Source organism: Anser cygnoides, chromosome 3, assembly GCF_040182565.1.
Source record: "Anser cygnoides isolate HZ-2024a breed goose chromosome 3, Taihu_goose_T2T_genome, whole genome shotgun sequence".
NCBI classification, from domain to species: Eukaryota; Metazoa; Chordata; class Aves; order Anseriformes; family Anatidae; genus Anser; species Anser cygnoides.
Genome location: NC_089875.1, coordinates 85575415 through 85591765, shown reverse-complemented (window position 1 = coordinate 85591765; position 16351 = coordinate 85575415). Strand labels below are relative to the sequence as shown.

The 16351-nt window shown below is 36.7% G+C and overlaps 1 protein-coding gene across 10 annotated transcripts in view; it reads left to right on the top strand.

The window, feature by feature from the left end:
- DOP1A (DOP1 leucine zipper like protein A) overlaps positions 1-16351 on the top strand; it is a 63300-nt gene that overhangs the window by 26066 nt on the left and 20883 nt on the right. For 8 of the 10 annotated variants that reach the window (XR_010830486.1, XM_066994615.1, XM_066994612.1 and 5 more), the window contains exons 13-20: positions 237-266; positions 652-885; positions 3530-4154; positions 7221-7495; positions 8164-8316; positions 12049-12149; positions 13334-13593; positions 14280-16287. Coding sequence is in view for 9 of the 10 variants with exons in the window: in XM_066994615.1 (XP_066850716.1) it covers positions 237-266; positions 652-885; positions 3530-4154; positions 7221-7495; positions 8164-8316; positions 12049-12149; positions 13334-13593; positions 14280-16287 (3686 nt within the window). In the remaining variant the exon portion in view is untranslated. The remainder of the gene's footprint in view (positions 1-236; positions 267-651; positions 886-3529; positions 4155-7220; positions 7496-8163; positions 8317-12048; positions 12150-13333; positions 13594-14279; positions 16288-16351) is intronic. The other 2 variants (XM_066994616.1, XM_066994613.1) reach the window with 1 other exon arrangement.

Below are 16351 nucleotides of genomic sequence, written 5' to 3'. Positions count from 1 at the left end.
ACCTGAAACCTTTTTGTTTGTCCTTGATTTCTTTTCTCTAAAACTACACTGTATTAATTACAAGCAGTCTTTTGTAGTTTTATGTGCAAGTTTAGATGTGCAGCTTTCTTCTAAAGCTCTTTTAAATGTTGTGATAAGATGTATCTTTCTGTTGGCATTGCTTAATGTAGCAAAGACTGTTGGAACTGTTTTTTTCTACCTGTCTTTCCTCAATTCTTTGCTTTCTCATTTCAAAGCCTACTAGAAGTATGAGAGTGCTGTGTCAGGTATGGCAATCAGCCTGTTTTCCATTTACTTATACTTATTAATGATTTGTTTTCTCATTTTTCATTCTTTAATTTGTATGTTAAGGATATTAAAATAATAGTATTATTTTTAGCCTTATTACTGTATTTTGTAATGTGTACATAGTGAACAAGATGTAAATTTCTGAAAAGTTAAATATTTATATTTGTTAGTTACCCAACTGTAAAGTTAATTTTGTAAATTTTGGGAAGGATATAGTTCTTAGTCTCACATTAAGACATTCATTTTCCATTTTCCATATGTGTAGAACACAGTTAAGCAAATGATAGGTACCACTGTTATAGCAAATAACACAAATCCCACCCTAAAAGTTACAACTCATGAGCTGTTTTATTTCTTTTCTAGGAGACTTACATTGAAATACAGACAGAACACTTGCCTCAGCTGCTGCTCAGAATGATTTCTGCATTGACAAGCCACCTTCAGACTTTGCACTTGTGTGAGCTTACTGATTCTCTGAGACTCTGCTCAAAGATCCTTAGTAAGGTCCAACCTCCACTGCTGTCTGCAGGTGCAGATGGTACGCTGCAGCTTCCTAGCGGACACAGTAGCTCCATCAAAGAATGGGAAAATAAAAAGGTAACTGATTGTATTGTGCAGTGTCTTGGAAAAATGATACTTTTGTGTGTGTGTGTGACTTTCCTTTAATGAAAAGTGGGCTTTCTAATTCAGTGTTGGATTGCTTACAGGTCTTCATTGGATTTTGCTTAACATACAGCAAAAGGTCTTGATTCTTAAGAGGTTTTTATCTATATTTAATAGTATACATATGTAAATCACTTCAGAATCAGAAAATTAGAAAACTAAAACTCCTGTTTGATATTTTAATGCACTTCAGAAGTCTGATCTCGTAGAATAATTGAACACAGAAGAATTCTTCACCTTGGTTATGTGTGAGGAATACGTTAATTCTTCGATCACCCAGTTTATATGCATCAGATGAATATCTATCAATTGTTTCACTGTCAAGTTCTTGGAATTATTTATTTAAAAAAATAGAAGTTACAAACCAGCCAGCAGCTATTTCTTTTAACAATTTGTCTAATGTGTTCCAGGCAACCATGGCAGTGGAAATTATTTTAAGTGACATGCCCTAAAATCCTTGATCTCTGATGGATCCAGCTGAAGAAACTAGAGAAACATCATAGAGTGGTTTAGGTTGGAAGTGACAGTTGGAGGTCACTGCTTTGGAATTGCAGGGACCATTTCAAAGTTAGATTCTACTTTAAAGCTAGGTCAGGTTGCTCAGGATCATACCCAGCTCAGTTTTGAGTATCTCCAAGGACCAACTTCCCACAACTTCTCTGTACAGCCTGTTCATTTGCACTGTTTGGCTACATCAATAGGGTGAGGGATTTCCAAATATTTGGTTAGAATTCCCATTGTTGCAGCTTGTGTTTGTTGCCTCTTGTTCTTTCACTGGATTTCTCAGCACACCTCCATCTTTTCAGCTAACTGACAGGAAGTCTTAGCAATAAAGACACAACCCTTAGCATTTTTTTTTTTTGCTTTAAGACTGAGCAAATCCAACTCTCTCAGCTTTCCTTGTATGTCAAGTGCTCTTCTGACGGCCCTCCACTGAGCCACTTACTCTAGTACATCAGTGTCTATTTTGTACTAATTATCACAAACTTGGGCACAATATTCTAGATGCAGCCTTAAAACCGATGAACAGAGGGGAGTAATCTCTTCCCTTGACATACTGGCTATATGTCTGCTAATACAGTTCAGTATGTGGTTTGTATTATTCTCCAGAAGGGTCCTCTGCTGGCTCACGTTCAGCTTGTCCATTAGGACTTGCACATCCTTTATGCAGGATCCTATCCTTATCCTTTCTATCCAGCTGACACCCAGCCTGCAGTGGCTTTCTTTTTTTATAAAAACTGTTTTGAGTGTTTTTGCCCCTTGGACCTTCACAGGCCTTTTTATTTCAATTACAACTGACTGACGTGTGACCATAGCTTTTACTAAAAGAGAACAAAATTAATTCCTTTGTTTGTAGTCTCTTGTGCAGTGTAATTCAAAAGATAGTGTCACCTATTATCTCTTCGCATACTTTTTACTATGTATTAACACAGGAAACAGTGAAAACTATCCCAAATAAATTTTAGTTTTGATTCTTACTCTGCTTCTGGTAAAGCAAGATGTAATGTGCTATATACAGAACAATGTTTGTTTTTATTTATTTACAAAAAAAAATCTCAGATCTTTAGATTATGCTTGAATAAGAGCATGCATTTGAGATTAAGACATTAGACAGCAAGACAGAACTTCTGGGCTGGCTGGATCTCAGGCAACATCTGCTGTCACTGTTAAAACAGCTTGGTGAGAAGTCTGTAGGCATGTACTTCACATGCATATACTCCCCCTGATCCATGCACTGCTGTTTGAGCTGCATTCACCTCATACTAGCAAGCAGAGGCTGTGCCAATGGTTACCAGGAGACTATGGGAGGTTAGAGCAGCACAGAAAGCCGCTGTGAATTCCTTTTTTAGTAGGAATCATTCATCAGTTATGCGCATGTTCAGAACTTATAGGTATAGGCACTTTTTAGAATTTAATGATGTAATATCTAATGTAATTATTTACTTGTGCAGTGGGATTTTCAAAAGTGTCAACAGAGAAGTGTATACTTTTCTATGCATACTGTTCTTTCCTGACATCTCCTTTTACCTCGTTTGCCTGCAGACATTTTTTACTCTGTTATGACTGCAGCAGTTTTCTGATTAACAGATGATTATATTTTCCCTTTGTAGAAGCACATGCTAAAATCTAGTGTTAAAATAATCTTACTGGCTAAATGACTATAAGTAACTTCGTTTAGTGTTCTGCTTCGTGGTGGAAGTGAGGATGTTCCAATGGTGTATGAATATCTTGGTTTATGATGCTGTATTAAATACCTTTTCATATGCATTTCAGAATTCTTTAAATATTATTGCTGGTAACATTTTATTCCTAAATAATGGATCATGTCTATTTTTAATTAAAGTATTCTGCTTGTTAAACAGTGTTTTGTAATTGTTTTTATTGTTTGGTCTGTCAAGCTTACTGAAAGAACTTGTAAAAGAAAAATGCAAATATTATTTTTGCATAAAATGTGTTTATATGAATAGATTTAAAACCATGTGATAAAATTGTTGCTTTCAAATGGAGAAGTAGATAAATGATTTCTTACTAGTAAATAACCCATTTAAAATGGTCATTAAACTTTTATCTCAATTAGGTGCCATCAGCTTCACTTGACAATCCTAATGACGTGTTTGAAGATGGTGAAAATCCTCCAAGCAGCCGATCGTCAGAAAGTGGATTCACCGAGTTTGTGCAATACCAGGCAGATACAACCGATGACATTGACAGGGCACTGAACGAAGGTCACGGCGCACCTGGCATTCCGATTATAGGTAGCACATCCTCAGAGACTGAGACGGCATCAACTGTGGGATCTGAGGAAACCATTGTACAGCCTCCTACCGTAGTAACGCAGGGGACAGCAACTCGAAGCGGGAAAACGATACAAAAGACTGCAATGCAGTGCTGTTTGGAGTACGTCCAACAGTTTTTAACCAGATTTATCAACCTGTATATCATTCAGAATAATTCCTTGTCTCAGCCCTCAGGGACAGAGCTTCCAGTAGACCCCAGTAGAGAGCAAGGACAGACCACAAAATGGGATAGAGAATCGCATGGCGATGCTAAGGCAAAGAAAATAAACAAGAAAAAAACACCAAAAGAATACCTTCCTGCCTTTATTGCTGCTTGTCAGCTCTATCTTGAATGTTCAAGCTTTCCCGTTTACATTGCTGAGGGAAACCGTACTTCAGAATTACATCCTGGGAAGCCTGAAGTTGGTAAGCTGAACTCTTTGTTCTTCACTTTTAAAGTACTTGTTTTCAAAACGCTTTTAAAGTAATAGTATTAATATTGTGTTTGTGTTGCAGCTTGCCATTCCTCTTAGAAATATATTTTTTCCTCTTCATCAATTGGTTTGCTTTTTGAAAACTACGCTATTTCTTCAGAGGTTTCCTCAAGAACAATGCTGACATGAGGTTCAACATTTATATCTGTCACACCAATACTAGTTAATCGTAGAGACTGAAGCCTGAGTAGAATTTAGACCTTTAGATGTTCCTCTTTACTATATGGAATGTTTTGTTAATAATACAGCTTTGTCATACTTGATGTCAGCTGTTGCTAGTACAAAACATGTTTTTAGCTTCATTTTAGTAGTTTTGGACTGATGTGCATTTTGATTACTTTGTGGAGTATATGGAAATATAAGATTCCGACCACTAAAAGTCATACCAGAAAAGAAATTCATTAATTTTACTTTGCTTCTGTTAAAGGTTAAGTAGTTGTTTCCTTAAGGGACAGTTTAATGAACAATTCTTCTAACCACAAGTGCATTATGTGCAATAAAAAAGAAAATGGAAGTGGTGGGTTTTGTTAATGTGTTCACAGGTAGGTGTCTCTCTCTGCAGATACAGGAACACGATTAAACAGTTGGCAGTTTGGGATTACTGTAGAAGTGTGACTTTTTGATGGATGATCCTTTTGGCAGTTTGTAAATTCTTCCATTTACGGTTCTAATTCTGGTTCTTCTTCTGGTCTGTAGCTTGACAATTGTGTTAAAGTGATATCGTGGTGAATAAGCTTGAAGTGTGCACAAAATCAGAATTACAAGAATTTTTGCTTCGGTCACGTTTTTTCTTTGATTATTCATATTGGCAGCTTTTTGTTCTTATCGATAACTTTTAAAAGCAGTTGGCACCTCTTGGAGGATGATAGATTTTGTGGTTTGGTGTTTCTCTGTTTTGTTTTTTTGAAACAGATTTCGATTTAACATGATTTCTTCTGTTCCAGTAGTCTTTAAGATGAATTATATATGCCTCAGCCAGGAGCAGATTGTATCTATAACTTTGTGAGATCCAAAAATATCAAGTATCTGTCAGTTGAAGGCAATTTGGTTACAATTGTTTATTAACTAGAGGTATTGCAATGCTCAAGGGGTTCTGTCTTTTGTAAAAGATCTAACACAGGTTATCATCTATAACATGACCCTGAAATACATAATTTATGATTTTTTTTCAAACACTGGCAGCCTACAAATGAGTGTTATGTAAGATAACTGAGAAAGTTTGAAAATATCAGCTGTCTGCTTATTACTTTTCTGTGGATTTAACACTTTGGATCATCACTGCCTTCTGATCTCCAAAGCAAAAAGCTGGTAGAGCTTGAGTAATAATGTGTTCTCGTGAAGGTAGTGATACTAGGAATTGCATTCACTTTCCTAAATGTCTTATATTTGCTTTGCTTATTTGGCATCTGAATTTTCCCATTTGCAGTTTATTAAACAGTTTGAGGAATAAGCATGAATTGTAGGTGGTTCGAGTCAGCTGGAAGGGTTTTATTTCAGATGTGAACACGCGTTGTACCCAGTGGCAGTGCAGACAGGAACAGCAGTGGGAATGGGACTGCAGAGCTGCTCAGGGAGTCCTGCTTCCCGTAGCTGCTGCAATTGGGATGGAGAATGGGAGAAGGTAGTCACCATAATTTGCACACCAGCCTTTTCTTCATTTATTGGTATGTTTTTCTGCTGCAGAAGAATCTGTTTTATCAAAGGGTTCCTAGGTTTGGAACATGCTTTTGAGGGGTTGTATTGGTAATGATGACTCAATTGCCTTTAATCAATAGAGAGAGTCGTCAGTCCAATGTGAAGGAGCCAAATTAATCTGGAATTGATAGATTATAACAGTGCTTAAATTTTGCTATATGCTTATTTTCTCAAATGCAGGCTATTTTTAATTGAAGAAGTTTAAAAAGGGAACAGAGTCAGTCTCACAATAATGTTTGTATCTGTAAACAGTAGAATATTATATGAAATCTTTAGGTATATTTAGGCTCTAAATTGTATTTCAAAATTATTGTATATGTAAATTAGAAATCATATCCTCCTTCTCTTAATTCTAAATAGATGTTGTATTTATGCCTAATATAATAGGCATATGCACACATCTTTATCTGTGTTTGGTTGTAGAAACATTTGCCTACCTTACGAATGCAATCAGTAGAGTCCTTCTGTTTTAAGAAAAATTAGTTTGGCACCTCTAAGATAAAAGGGTGCATTACTCACTTGTAGAGTTGACTGTAAACTGTGAGTAAAGAATCTGACTTCAGAGAAAGACACTTAGATTATCAGGCTATTGTATGGTATTAAGTGACGGGACAGTTATAACAGGGAAAACAACAGCCTACAGTGAAAGCAGAGTATGATCTAGTAGGATCAATTTTCTGTCACCCAAAGCATCAATTTTTGCAGATGCTATTACTCAAGTTTTACACTTTTCCATCAGGTTCTCTGTTTTTTGCCAGTTTAGACTTAGTTTTTATATAATAATAATAAATTGTATTATATATAATGTATGTTAACTACATATAGTATTTTATATGTAAATATTTATTTAACACACACATATATATAATATTTATATAAAACATATAATATTTATATTATTATTTTATGATTGCTGGTTACAAATTTCCTGAAGGAGGAAAGTGAATGAAGGGTTATGCAATCTACTAAAAGTCCAGTCTTGTCTAAAGCATGAAATTGTGTGGATGCAATTCCATACAATGTATTTTTCTCTTCCTTGTTCAATTTTTCCTATTTATTTTTAGTTACTAAAGGTTTGACTGAAGTGATACAATATTGCATTCTTGATTAGCTAATTTTTAAGTCAAAGATGCATCAAGAGGTATTTCTGTCCTGTGTGTACTTTCCTAAACATGTACACTGAGCAGGTTGAAATATGAAAGATAAAGGACAAATGTACATATGGCTCTGAAATATAAGACGAAAAATTCATAGCATTTAAATTTTTGTTAAATGCAAATACCATCTCTGATTTCTATTTCAGACTGTGAACAAGTACAGCCTCCTCTGTGGCTTCAGACTTTAATGAATGCTTGCAAGCAAGCAAGTGATTTCAGCGTTCAAGGTGTTACTATTTCCCTTGTGATGGACTTGGTTGGATTGACTCAATCTGTTGCTCTTGTCACTGGAGAAAATCTCAACAGTGTGGAAACCGCTCAGCCTCTTAGTCCTAACCAGGGAAGAGTGGCCGTGGTTATCAGACCTCCTCTTACTCAAGGCAATCTGAGATACATGGCTGAAAAGACAGACTTCTTCAAGGTACAGTGCAGCATCTCGCTGATGTTCTCTGTAGACTTTTCTTGGCTGGTGACTGACAGTCTTAGCCACTTTACTGTTCTTGGTCTGGTAAACAAGACCTCCTTGCTGAGTGTTTTGGTAATACTTGTAATCCATGTTGGATTTTAAATGAAAATGCACAGTGAATTTTCCCACTGTGACTGTTTTGCTGACTGCTTGGGTGAAAACACTTGTTTGAAACTGTATTTTGAAAATACAAATGAAAACTGATTGTATAGCATCATTAACTAGCAGGGACATGAAATTAAGATATACATAACGTAGGATTCTGATAAGCCACGCTCTGCACTTGAAACTATGTAAGAAATAATTTACAAAAGATAATATATATTAAATATATTACGTAGTTAGTTATATCCCAATGGAAGTTTATTTCTGGAGATGCCTGTGAGTTCCATCTCTTAGCAGGAATTTTTTTGTGTAGTTAGTCATTGGAGTGTTTCAAACAGATGCATAAGTTCATACAAACAAAAAAGAACAGTTTTATAGAATGCCTATATGACTGTCATATGCTGTCATCAGATGTAATGTCTCCCATCATTGCAAAGAGCTCAACATGGTTTAGAACAGAACAAGGCATGATACTCATTCACTTGTCTCTCTTGCAACTTCTGTTTTCATGTCCAAAGCATATAGCTTTAACTCTTTGGGACCAGTTGGGTGATGGAACTCCCCAGCATCATCAGAAGAGTGTGGAGCTCTTCTACCAGCTGCACAACCTCGTTCCATCTTCTAGCATTTGTGAAGATGTTATTAGTCAGCAGCTGACTCATAGAGACAAAGTAAGTTGTTCAAGTGGTCGTTGAAAGATGACTTAAGTATATGGTTATTCATAGAGAAATATATTTGGAAAAAGGACTTGGTGCCTCAGTGGGTGTTGTAAATAACTTCAGTATTTAAAAAAGTATGGCATTGTATTGGTAAGATTGTTTCAAATGTGAAAACTATTTTTATCTTGTATGCAGAACAGCAGATTCATCCACCCTGACGCTGCCACCCTTTCCTGTATTCCCTCTCACAAGAAATCTTAACCTTATCTCTGTATTTGATCCCTGTTTTCATGATATCCTGGTGTTTCACAAACCTATAAAAAGTGTTTGCAGTGGTAGTAACTGAATCTAGATTTTCTATATTCCATGCCAGTTCTCCTGACCACTCTTCTCTCCCTGTACAGCTTCTTTAAATCTAAGCACTTTATTTTACTATGCCCTTACCAGCTGTAGTTCAGCCCTCTGGTGTGCTCTCTATTTCATCTGACTCTTGCGTCTTGTTCAAATGCCCTCTGTGCCTTTCTGCTTCCCTTCCTCCATAAAACTTGGAGAAGTTTTTATTGTTGCTATGCTTCTGCCACTTTTCCTGATAGTGAGGTTGGATTTTTTTTCTCTCAAGACAGTGATGTGTGGTTCTTTCTCTTTGGTGAGAAGTGCCCTCCTTAACTGCCTTTCTTCTTGTGACTGCCTTTCTTGTACAGTATGACATTTGCTTTCAGTTCCTTTCCCTTTTTGTGAGAAACATCCTTACGAGTCTGCTGCAATTGACATTGTTACTTTGCTGCTTCTGCCTTTTTATTTTGTCTTTCTGGCTATTCATATGTTACCTGATTCTGGTTCTTTTTCTAAGAATAAATGTAAATAACAGACAAAAGAGTAGCTTGTAAGTGCAGATTCCAAGAGCTGTGCTATGTATTTCTGAGCTCCATCTTCTGACACTTCTCTTGTTTAATTATTTCCAGCTAAAGCGTTCCCGTGAGATTCTTTCCCTCTGTTGGGAAGTAGAATTGCAATAAATAGATAATTTTCAGTGAAGACTCTTCTGTACTTTTTTATTCTTTGATCTCATGTGGCCTCTCTCTTCTGCAGTAATTTGTCATTAAAAGATTGGAATTCTGAGTGTTCACCTGTTTTTCAGTTCCAGAGGGCTACCAATAAACTGCTGCAGCAGTAATTGCTAGTTTTCTTTGCATTGATGTCTGTGGAAAATACAGTGCTTGCCTAATCTAACTGATGTGGGAGCTGGGTTGCGAGTTTTCAGTGTGCTGCTAAGGCTGCTCTTTCCTTGAAGGTCTTCACTTTCCATCTCTGTCTCCTGTCAACAGCCATGGCCTTACAGTTTGAGTAGAACCTCTTGAGTGATCAGAGAGCTGCTTCTCTGCTTCTATGATAAGTGTTTGGTTTCTGCTTATTACTTTGTAACTTGTCCTGTCTCTTATTCTGATGCCACAGGTTATTATGTTTGCTCATGACCCAACTTGGTAGATTTCTCCTGTTCCTTCTTGCTGTTCAGAGGTCTATCGGCTCGCTGCTGGCTGTTTTTCAGAAACTGGCTTGGCTATTGTATTGACAACTTCTGTTTTGCTGTCAGTTTAGCTAGTGCAAATCAAGTACTATTTTTAAAAGGTTTTGAAGCTGGAAGGTACTCATATTGCTGACTGTTTCTTTAATGTCTATGACATGTCTATGTCTGTGGTCCCATGCTGGACAAATGGTGTTTTTCAGTGTTAAGCAACATGTAGACTTTATCTAGGAGATCTTGTCGCTTATCAAAGGTTATGTTCTGCTGCCCACTATGTAAAGCACATGGTTAGGTTTTACTGTGGTTAATAGGTTTTCTGTTTGTCATGGTGGGTACTTTTTTTCCTAGAAACTAGTTTTAGATAGCAGCTCTCAGTTTGACATTTGAGTTGAGGTCTTTGTACCGCTTTAAATGTTAAGCATATGAACTGTGTTCACAGCCCCAACAGAATGAATGGTAGGGAATTACTTGCTTACATGCTCTGACAATTCATGGCTGTGTCATTTAGAAGTGGTTGCCGTTTTGCCTTTCTACCAGAGAGTAACCAGATCAACAAAAGCAATTATGAGCCAGTTTGTCAATCACTGCAGTTCACAGGTTGGCATATTGATAAAGCTGCTAATGATTTATATTGTGCTGGTCTGTGAGCTGCTGTGACTGCTGATGTGGCATTCACTCATTTCTGTCAAATTTACTGTGAAGACAGTAACTTCTTGCATCTTACCAGAATGGATTGCAAGGACTTACACGGAGTTGTCTGCATGTGTTTAAGAACTGGAATTTTCATTCTTTATTCAGCAGACATGAGGGAGTTGTTTTTTGGACAACTGTATAGATTTTGCAGCAGTTTTTTTTTTTTTTGAAGTATGATTTTTTTTCTAAATACAGGTCATGCTTTCTTTTCTTTCTAAAATTACTTTTTTTTTTTCTTTCGTTCTTTAACTATACCTCTGATTTGATGTATCTTGTATCCGTTCTGTAACTTTCAGATTTTTCTTTTAGCTTTTACTTAAAATTTGTGTTACTGTGGCAGATATCAGTTGTGTTAGCTGTTGCAAAGCCTCTTAGGCTGCATGTTGTAGTTTAAGTCTGGAATTCTGCCAGATGAACACAGTAGCATTAATTGTTTGGTTTGGTCTCATTTTGATAAGAAGTAAATATACTTACCTATTCTTTATAAGCACATTTGAAAAACAAACAAGTGAAAATCTTCATCATCATCTTGTCTCTCTTTATCATTCAGTAGCTTAGTTTAAACCCTGACTGTATTTTAAAGTAATTTTGCTTGATACTTTACTCAGTGTAACCATTCTGATTTTCGTGCTTTGTTCAGTCCTCCTAGTACTTAGTAGCTTCCTTGTCTCTTGGATAAAGCTGTCTTTAACAGATGTACCCATGTATTATAGTGCAGCATTTACTGTTGTTTACAGTTTTGTTCAATAACTCTTTCCCTTGATCAGCCACAGTAAAGAGATGAAGGCATAAAAATTGTTAAATACCATTTTCACCATTAAATATTCTCCATGTTATACGCAGTCATAAGAAGTCGTCTGCTGCAGTAACCATGTCCTTTTTGTCTCAAAAAAACTACAAGTTCCAAAGCAAAAATTGGCGTTTTATTGATAAACAGTCTACATCATACCTAGCTAGAGAATTCTTATGTCTCTCTTTCTAGTCAACCTATTTTCATTCCCTTGTTTCCTTGGTTACTGTATTTAATCCTATGATTCCAGACACTACCAGCTGGTTAACTATCTATAAATATTTTTTTCTCTGTCTGCCACTTTTCTCTGCGTCTGTACCCTTGACTGTTCAAAAAGCCCTGCATGTTTCTTCCTGCTCTCTCCTCGTGATTTCTTCTAGTACCTTGGTATAGATAAACTCCATGAAAACAGAGCCATGCAACTCGTGAGAGTAAGATGAGTATTGTTCAAGTTACAACATGAAGTATGGCTTAGAAAGGTTTTAAATACTTGGAAACTAAGGCAGCCTAGATCTAGAGGGAGGGAGAGGGAAGAGTCTTTAATGTTGCTAAAATTATTCACAAAGATCTATTGTTGCCTATTACTGTTTTTACTATTTGAAAATAGGATATGAACATACAGTTAAAAATATTTTTAATAATTTCTTGACAGCTTCTAAGCTGCTGTATAGCTCTGTTTTCCAGTTCTTATCACAGGGTGATGTATCTTAACAGAACCAACTTATAATTTTGTTCACAGAAAGTAAGAATGGAAGCTCATGCAAAGTTCGCAGTGCTATGGCATCTCACCCGGGACCTTCATATTAACAAGTCTTCTTCCTTTGGCCGTACCTTTGACAGGTTGGTGATGGCAAGCATGATCTAGTGAAAGATACTGAGGCAAAACTATTTTAACTATGTCATAGTGGCAGCATATAGTGTCCAGAACTTAGAGAAATACCCTGTGACTGAGATCCAGGAAGGAGGCAAAGAAATTAAAGTTAGACGAAATAATTTTTGCTATGAGGATTATGTAAGCTGTGAGTTTTTCTGATAGCTACAAACATTAAGACAGGAATGGTCATGTGATGCATTGACTAACGCTGGTTAAAATATTTGTGTATTGAACATACTATCCTATCTCTTACTTTGATTCAGTAAAAACAAGAGAGAGAAGTGAACGCAGAAGTATTTTGTTATATGAAGTGAAAAATAACCATAAAGATAGGAAAACTTAAGAACAATTGCAAGTTAGCACGATTAAAAAGTTATTTTGTTTAATCTTTTTTTTTTTTTTTTTTTAATAAGATGTCACTTACACAAGAGCAGGGGATTTCCATTTTGCATTCTGGTATCAGACCACCTTTCTAGAAAAAGCTGAATGATCTGGACTCTGAACTAGTCTCATCTTCCTAAGCTAGCACAAATGCTGTAGTAAAATGCATGTCTAATTTTCCTAGTACATACTTAGCTGTAGGAAGCAGAGTAAAAAGGTTATTTTTTGGCTCGACACTGTCACTCATTGCAGAAGTGGTAATAAATTTTGTATTTAGAGTTAAGAGCTTATGAACACTGGAGGATATAAAACAGTAAAATTCAGTCATATACATATTGTTTTTCCCCAAGTCTGGAAAGGAAGTCTGGAAAAATTTATTGGTTGAAAGGATTTGAGTTGTCAAATACATTTATGCTCCCAGTTCTTGAAGAAAAGATCTTTGAATAAGTTATCTTCTTGTCTATGCAGCTGTGTGAATTGGCATTTTAAGGTTTATCATTTTGTGCTGCGTTAACACTTACAGGCAACCAAATCTTGCTATGCTGGTAGCTGTAACACTCTGTACTACTATTACAACAGCAGTTGTGTTAACTGACTTTATTACTAGCTTTTCCTGGCAATTTCTTCATCAGGCTGAACTAAAATATAGAACTTCAGGTTGCACACTGGAGTATATTCTGACATGTAGAAATTTGTCATGTATCAGATTGAAATGGGATTATACTGAGTTGTATAGAATATGTGAGGTTCATTCTTCTTTCTGTTCTAGATCTTTGTTCATCATGCTGGACAGCCTTAACAGCTTGGATGGTTCTACGTGGTCAGTGGGACAAGCCTGGTTAAATCAAGTACTTCAGAGACACGATATTGCAAGGGTTCTTGAACCTTTGCTCCTACTGCTTCTTCATCCAAAAACTCAGCGAGTTTCTGTTCAACGAGTACAGGCTGAATGTTACTGGACTAAGTCTCCCTATCACCCTGAAGAAGAAAATGAAAAGCACTTTATGCAGAAGTTCAGCTGTGCTGATGGTGTGTACACGAGGATACTCTAGGAAGTTCATTAATGAGTTTATTAATTTGCTATTTATATGCAATATTAAAAATACAGATTTTTTGAGTGTAACTAGCAAAATAAAGGGCTAGAATGTCTACTGCTTATATGCGCTTTTGTGCACGTTTTTTACTCAAGTCTAGGTGTCCCAAGTATCTTTGAAGTTTAACTGCCCTCAAATTAAGACAGTATACAAGTATCTCAATGCAGAGCATATTATTATGTCTTACAGACTTCAGTAGAACTTAAGCATATGATCTAAGTCTCAACCAAGAAGTGAAATGCTTTTGTGAATTAGGACCACTGATGTGGGGCTGTCTGAAAACATACTGATTAAGTTTGAAGGTGTTTGCATGTATTCTATATTTTTAGTAACATACTATTTTTTTTGTGAAAACACAAGTAGGTAAGACTGTGTAAGGCTTCACGAGGGAATTATGTTTTGCTAAGGTCTACTACTAAAGTAATTTTGCTTCGCTTATGTGAATATGTGACTTGCTATTTACTGTTTTTTTTCTTCTGCTTTAAAGTGGAAAGGAGTTATTTACCATACCCTTATTTTATTTGAAGCCTTGATAATAGTTTAAATTCTAAATATAAATTATAAATTCTTTTCTGAAAAACAAGATACCATGTGTATAACTTTTTCATGTTTTTCTTTAAGCATTTTCCCATGTGCCTGTAAGCCAAGGACAACTTATTATACCTAAAGAAGGCAATGAAAAGCAGCTTGTTATGGATGAAATGGAGAACTTCAGCCTGACTGTCAACCCTCTGAGTGACAGGCTTTCCTTGTTAAGTACCAGCAGTGAGACCATTCCAATGGTTGTGTCTGATTTTGACCTTCCTGACAATCAGGTTGAAATACTGCAAAGTTCTGATTCTGGCTGTTCTCAGTCATCTACTGGAGACAACATCAGTTACGAGGTGGAAACAGAAAGCCTGAGTGCTCAAGATAGCTCTCAGACTCTGAGAGAAGACTCGCCTGATGAAATTGTGCAACAAGTCATTACTGACCTTATATGCAGAGTTGTAAGCAGTCTTGGAGAAGAGAATGACCCGGTTAAACATAGCCTGCACTCTGAGGATACTTCATGTAATTTCAGTCCTTTGGATAACCTCGAAGAGATGACTAAAAGTGAAGATCAAAATATTCAAAGTAGCCAAAGCAGTTTGCTTAGTAATGACAGTTCCCAGTTATTGTCAGCCTCAACTGAGACTGGACTTGAGAGCTTAAGAGACGAAATTTCAAGAAATAACTCCTCACCCTGTATCGCAGCAAGCCAGCAATCCCTCTCTGATCTAACTCTTGCTTCCACAGAGTCCAAGTCCAGAAAGCGGAGCCACAGTAGCATTCAGTTCAACTTCAAAGGAAAACTGCCGGAAAAAATGTCAGAAAAAGAAACAATTGTTAAAGAGGCTGGTAAGCAACCAGGTGCAAAACCTAAGGTGAAAATAGCCAAAAAGAAAGATGAAGAGAAGAAGAAAGCGCAAACAGAAAAGCTTAAACAAACAAATGTTTTCTTTAGTGATGGTCTTGATTTAGAAAACTGGTACAGTTGTGGAGAAGGAGAAATTTCAGAAATAGAGAGTGATGTGGGGTCCCCAGGAATGCGGAAATCTCCCAACTTTAATATCCATCCCTTGTATCAACATGTACTGCTTTATCTTCAGCTGTATGACTCTTCAAGGACATTGTATGCTTTTTCTGCAATTAAAGCAATTCTGAAGACAAATCCCTCAGCTTTTGTAAGTGCTATCTCCACTACCAGTGTCAACAATGCATACACTCCTCAGCTCTCACTGCTCCAGAATCTCCTAGCCAGGCATCGGATATCTGTTATGGGCAAAGATTTCTATAGTCACATCCCAGTTGATTCTAACCATAACTTTCGGAGTTCTATGTACATAGAAATTCTTATCTCCTTGTGTTTATACTACATGCGGAGCCACTATCCAACTCACGTTAAAGTAACCTCACAAGATCTGATAGGAAACCGTAATATGCAAATGATGAGTATAGAAATTCTGACACTTCTCTTTGCTGAATTGGCAAAAGTTATAGAAAGCTCTGCAAAGGGCTTTCCTAGTTTTATTTCGGACATGTTATCCAAGTGCAAGGTTCAGAAAGTGATCCTGCATTGTCTGCTGTCTTCTATCTTTAGCGCACAGAAATGGCACAGTGAAAAGATGGCTGGAAAAAACATAGTGGCTGTAGAAGAAGGTTTCTCTGAAGACAGCCTTATAAACTTTTCTGAAGATGAATTTGACAATGGCAGTACTCTACAGTCACAGCTTTTAAAAGTACTTCAGCGGCTGATTGTGTTGGAACACAGAGTAATGACTGTGCCTGAGGAAAACGAAACAGGCTTCGACTTCGTCATAACAGACTTGGAGCACATTGGTCCCCAGCAGCCGATGACTTCTCTTCAGTATTTACACTCCCAGCCAATAACCTGCCAAGGCATGTTTCTCTGCGCAGTGATAAGAGCTTTACATCAACACTGTGCCTGTAAAATGCATCCTCAGTGGATTGGCCTTATCACTTCCACTTTGCCTTACATGGGAAAGGTTCTTCAGAGGGTGGTTGTTTCTGTGACTCTTCAGCTCTGCAGGAACTTGGATAATTTAATTCAGCAATATAAATATGAAACAGGATTATCTGATAATAGGTATGTGTATCTAGAGGTGTATAATCTTTTTAAGGAAATTTGATTGTGTTGAATTACTTTGCCA